At 44.4% G+C, this 6233-nt stretch overlaps 1 protein-coding gene across 1 annotated transcript in view; it reads right to left on the bottom strand.

Moving 5' to 3' along the window:
• LOC140219916 (4-pyridoxate dehydrogenase-like) overlaps nucleotides 1-6233 on the bottom strand; it is a 98751-nt gene that overhangs the window by 69044 nt on the left and 23474 nt on the right. The window contains exon 5 of the mRNA XM_072290097.1: nucleotides 4644-4768. Within this exon, the coding sequence (XP_072146198.1) occupies nucleotides 4644-4768 (125 nt within the window). The remainder of the gene's footprint in view (nucleotides 1-4643; nucleotides 4769-6233) is intronic.

Genomic DNA, 6233 nt, shown 5'->3' with positions numbered 1-6233 from the left:
GTCATGCGAGGCTCGCAGTTTGTTTCTCCAGTGTCTTCGGTGAACTAAACAAAGCGCCTTGATCATATTCGGGAAACATTAGTGGCGCGATATGTGTAACGCGTAGGCAATGTACCAGGTAGGTGGCTTAAATACGCTTTTTTTTTACAACAGCTTACGTATGCAAGTGGTCCAATAGCGGTATTAGTGTGTGTCTTACGAGCGGCGCAAGACCTACGCCGCTGTCATGGCATAACTGCAACCACAACTGAAATTAAATTTTTGAACATACGGGCAAAGCCACTACAAGAGTTGATTGTTGGACTAGAGAAGAAAGGTGGACAATGATAAGCGCTTCAATTAGGGCGAAGCTACGCCAAGTTTGTGCGCGATGTTAAATGTGTTGATCAAATACTATTGTTGGAAGAAAAATTTAATTTAGAAAAATTTCCGCAAGCGTTCGAAAGTGCCAAACTTACCTTATCAGCTACCTTTGACAAAGAGAACTCTGCATTTCCCAAACTTCATACTTTGAAAAAATTGGCACAGCGTAATTGTAATGCGTCGCGAAGTTTTAACGTTTCGGGCTTATTTAGAAGCGTTAAAAATATTTATTAAACCCTTGTTGGTGGTGGTGGTGGAGGTGGTGGTGATATACGTGATACGTATACTGGGTTCGCTTGGTGTCCTCTGGGAACTAAACAAGGCAGTTTCTTTGTATTTGGTGACAGTGAGGACAAACAAGGTAATGGGTGATGTGTATACGTAAAGTTTAAAGTTGGCGAGTAATTGGTGCTGTGGTAAGGAATAACGTACGCGAGTGCTCTAGAGAGTTATGAGTGTGTCTAATGAACAGAGAAGAATTTAGCCCGTTGGCCCTGGCAGAACTACAGATGCCACTGAGATCAAATTTAGTGAACATGGGTGCAACGCTATGAAACATTTGTGTGCGAAGTTAAATGAGTTGAATCAAACACAGCTTTTGTAAAAAAGAAAATATCTTAATCAAGTTTCAGAACCTGTGATACGGTCGCTATCAGCTATGCTTTGCATTGTCCCGACATAGCTATAGGTTGTACCACCTTTATGTTTCCTGGAAATAGGAAGGTTGGTCATGGTATGGGGGTGTCATGTCTGAGAAAGCTTTTTACGTTCCTGGTCCAGTTAGAATCACTGCGAATAGTTACTGAACGTTCGATATCTTCTTGTCCTATTTTCATGCGTCATAAGACGTTCGTAGTTGGTTTCTCCGAGGTCCTCAGTGAACTAATCAAGGTGCCTTGGTTATATTTGGCGAAAATAAAAGGCGCGTTATGGTAATGTGTAGGCTAACTCCAAAGTAAGGGGTCGATTCGGCATTTGCAGTAAGTTACGCCCGATAGAGATCCGTAACTTTATCATCTCAATGCTCTGGGAGAAATGGGAACGAAAACGTGATCAAATCTAGCAATAAAACGGGGTGGGCGGGAAGGGGGGAGGCTAGGGTTAATGTGCTGGTGAAGCAAAACGAGTGTTTATGAATTACTGGCTTTTAAAAATTCCTAAAGATAAGTGCTTGTAAGCGTTACATGCAAGTAAGGTTTCAAAGGCCACTAGTTCAAGTGCTATTACAGGAAACCGAAACGTTCATTTCAACTGCTCGTAAGAGAGAGCTTCGCTGGAAACTGGTTTGTAATTCTGCGAGATCTGCTGACATTTTCCTGTTGTTTTTTTTTCCTCGTGAATACTGTAAGCCTTTCGTGCTGACTGTACTTTGTTGTATACAGCCGCGACAATAATATTTCCTTAACTAGCGATAACATGGTGCTGTAGACTTATACACCAAATAGCATAATTTGTTGAATTATTAAAACTGTAGCAAATCTTCATATGCGCTGTACTCCTGCTGCTGTGCAGGGTCAAGGACTTCTGTCAGACCTCGCTGCCCTTTTTCACTGCAGCATCGCGAAATTTTATATAAATTCAGTGAACTCTCCGGTCCACCATAGTTCACCATGTGTGATCAATAATAATACGTATCATCATCAGCCTATTTTATGTCCCCTGCAGGACGAATGCCTCTCCCTGCGATCTCCAGTTGCCCCTGTTTTGCGCCAACCGATTCTAACTAGCGCCCGCGAATTTCCTAATTTCATCGCTCCACCTATATTCTTCTGCCGTCCTCGACTGCACTTCCTTTCTCTTGGCACCCATTCTGTCACCCTAATGGTCCAATGGTTATCTAACCTGCGCATTACATGACCTGCCCAGCTCCATATTTTTTTTTCTGTTAATGTCAATTAGAATATCGGCTGTACCCGTTTGCTCTCTGATCCAAACCGCTCTCTTTCGGTCTCTTAACGTTATGCCTAGCATTATTTGTTCCATAGCTCTTTGCGCGGTCCTTAACTTGTTCTCAAGCTTTTTTGTCAGTCTCCAAGTCTCTGCCCCATATGTCAGCACCGGTAAAATCCGGTGCCTGAAAAATCGAGCACCGAGCGACTGGGCCCAAAGCAGTCGCTTTTCGAGAAAGGCGACCATTTGTGACCAACTTGGTCGCGCGACCGCTGTCAGTCGCCGCTGTTAATGAGCCCCTTAATTCGCAGTTTATTTATATCCAGGGTAACCCGACTGTCATACACCAAGATTTAAAGATATGCAGATGCCACGTAGCTGGACAGAGGCAAAGTAATGTTGTTTGCCGTCGCTTGGAGATACTCAGAGTATTTCTTGCATTCTGCATTAATTACATAACTATTCTTAATTAATCTACTTCTCAAATATAATAGTTAGATGAAACGTTTGAGTGAGAGGATTATAGAGCGACATAAAAAACTCCCGATGCAGCTTTCTGTTTCTCAATACGTGCTACATAAAGTGTTTTTTCGAGTGCGAAAGAAGCCCGCGAATACACGCCAAGTGCCTCGAGCGGCCAGTTGCGCGGCAATATTGCGTTCATTCGCGGGCTTCTTCCACGCACGGAAAAACACTTTTATGTAGCACGTATTGAGGAACAAAAAGCTGCATCGGGAGTTTTTCATGTCACCCTAGAATTTTCTCATTGACACTTTATATCTAAGTATGATATTCGGGAAGTTGCTTAATTAATTAAGAACAATTACGTAATTAGGACGAATGCAAAAAATAATGTGAGTATCCCCAAGCGACGGCAAGCAATATTTCCTTGGCTCTGCCCATCATCATCATCAGCCTGGTTACGCCCACTGCAGGGCAAAGGCCTCTCCCATACTTCTCCAACTGCCCCGGTCATGTACAAATTGTGGCCATGTTGTCCCTGCAAACTTCTTAATCTCATCCGCCCACCTAACGTTCTGCCGCCCCCTGCTACGCTTCCCTTCCCTTGGAATCCAGTCCGTAACCCTTAATGACCATCGGTTATCTTCCCTCCTCATTACATGTCCTGCCCATGCCCATTTCTTTTTCTTGATTTCAACTAAGATATCATTAACTCGCGTTTGTTCCCTCACCCAATCTGCTCTTTTCTTATCCCTTAACGTTACACCTATCATTCTTCTTTCCATAGCTCGTTGCGCCGTTCTCAATTTCAGTAGAACCCTTTTCGTAAGTCTCCAGGTTTCTGCCCCGTACGAGAGTACTGGTAAGACACAGCTGTTATATACTTTTCTCTTAAGGGATAATGGCAACCTGCTGTTCATTATCTGAGAATGCCTGCCAAACGCACCCCAGCCCATTCTTATTCTTCTGATTATTTCAGTCTCATGATCCGGATCCACGGTCACTACCTGCCCTAAGTAGATGTATTCCCTTATCACTTCGAGTGCCTTGCTACTTATCGTAAACCGCTGTTCTCTTCCGAGACTGTTAAACATTACTTTAGTTTTCTGCATGTTAATTTTTAGACCCACCCTTCGGCTTTGCCTCTCCAGGTCAGTGAGCATGCATTGCAGTTGGTCCCCTGAGTTACTAAGCAAGGCAATATCATCAGCGAATCGCAAGTTACTAAGGTATTCTCCATGCGTGGCATTCGCATATCTTTAGATCTTCGGGCATAATAGTTGGGACACCTTTTGTATTACCCACGTTATTGTAACTGATCTGTACGAGCTCGCCTTATCCTTATCGCCTTTGGCTTTGTAGATGAAGTTCACCTTGCTTTGACACTATCCAACCCGAACTTTTTTCGTTCTAATCACTCGTTCTAGGGCATTGGTCAGCAGTTCCTTGCTCTTTGGACCGAGGTATTTGGTTGCTTGTATTGCGGTTTCATCGGGTCCTGCGGACGTGTCTTTAGGGACATATTCTTCTGCTTTCTTCCACCAAAAATTTCCTATGCTAAATTTTCATCTCTCAGCCTTCTCTGTTGTTGCTGGATCTGTTAGAGTCTCGAGTCTTTACGTGTGCTTCCTGTCGGTACTTGAGCAAACGGACACCTTCTTTCTTTTTTTTTTTTTACTGTAATACTCAGAGCAATGCCTGTATTTCAGAGTAGTGCAGACTCAGGTGTGCCTTGCAGGCCCACCAAGCTGCATACTAAGCTTATTCCGAGCGAGACGCAGGAGAGCAGGACAGAAAATAACACCGTTGCAATCTTCTGGACTGCGGCCGAAAAAGCTGGAGGTGTCTCGCCTAAATCGGCTTGTCTGGTCACTTTGTGGGTGCGGCACAGAGATACGCTGGAGATACGCGCGTGCAGAGGCGCTCACCTTGGTCGCGAGGCTGTAGAGGCTGATGTGAAGGTTCGGCCGCTTGCGTCGAACAGGCGAGAGGAAGCACCTGTTGGCACTCTGCCGCGTCCCGTGGGCTACGTTGGCCTCCACCCTCGAATACCCTGCAACAACATGCCAAGCTCGAGTATGACTTCTACAGGCCTCCGCATTTCGGCCGTTGGGCTTTGCAGAACGGACATTCGAACGTTGCGTGAACAAAGCTGTGCCACCGAGCACGTCGAGAGACCATCGAAAACTGAGAAACCCACACAACGGCGTCCAGGCGCCCGCAGCCGTTTACGACGAAGGTTCGATGGAAGCTCAAGAGTCGTCGTCTGGTCGAGCCTTCTCGTATTCTCAAGAGTGAAAATCATCTCTTGTGGGTTTTACAAACCGATTTCTCCACATTTGTGACCTAGTACCATTCACAGAAGCACGACGCCACGATAAATGCGCAAATATTATTACGTGAGAAATTTTTCTTTTATCTATGATGCGCGCAGAAGTGAAAACTACTCGCATGAAGTTAAAGGGCTATGCGCAAGGTGTTTTTTTTTTTGCTTTCTTTATTGTTAGTTCTTTTTTTCTTTCTACCACAATCGCTATCGGTGCCGCACACATTAAAATAACTGACAACCAATCTCTATGGTGCCCATTTTTTTAGTGCAAGGGAAAGCTTACCGGTCAGAATGTCTAATCATGAAGTGGTAACGGGGAAAACGCCTTGGAACAATTTTTATTAGAATTTTTCTATCTGCAGTGAAATTGTAATCGTTCATTGGAAGCATGCTAAAACCACTGATATGTGAGCGCGATTGCGATTATAGCGATTATACGCCGCAATTTGAAGGAGGCAGACGACAAATGCGGCCCTAGCTGGCAGAAAGTGTTATTTTGTTTATCAAGTCGATGTTCCTGCGATCCATGTTTTACGAAGTGTCAAATTATTTATTCAATTACAGCTACGTGATTTGGTGGTTTTCTGTCCAGCTTCATTGGTAATTAACCAGTCAAGAGTTCCTTTAGCCAAGCCAAGCTAAGCTTTCTAAAGCAAAACGACGCTTTCCAATGTGATACACAGTTCAGCATGCCGCCGTAGGCACGCGCGGGGTAATATTGTACTGCTGGCACCCACTTACGGCACAACTAGTCGATGGCATTTTGTATCTCACAGGGAGACCAGACAACTCTCGGTATTAATTACTCGCAAACTCGCGCGCGCGCTACAGCACGTGCGCCGCCATGCATTGTGATGGGACGCGAGCTCCGCTCGTTAGCGTGGACTTTCTTTACTTTGTAATACGCGTAGAATAAAGCTGCAAGCGTCTGATAATATATGAACTGCGAGCTTAAGCAATAAGTATGATGTACTTAATAGCAGCCGACTTACGTACAGTAATCTGATAGACTACATCCGAAGTACCAAGATTTCACTGCCAGGCCGCGCCACTTACTGGTTTTTAGATTATTATTTTTTGAAATTATAATTCCGACTTCTATCACTATAAAACATGGTCATTTCATTTTCATCAACATCTCACAACACAGTCTGGCCAATTGTCAGTCCCTTTAAAACCGACTGTGCAC

This window comes from Dermacentor andersoni, chromosome 8, assembly GCF_023375885.2.
Source record: "Dermacentor andersoni chromosome 8, qqDerAnde1_hic_scaffold, whole genome shotgun sequence".
NCBI lineage: Eukaryota > Metazoa > Arthropoda > Arachnida > Ixodida > Ixodidae > Dermacentor > Dermacentor andersoni.
This window is presented reverse-complemented; position numbering and strand designations above follow the sequence as displayed.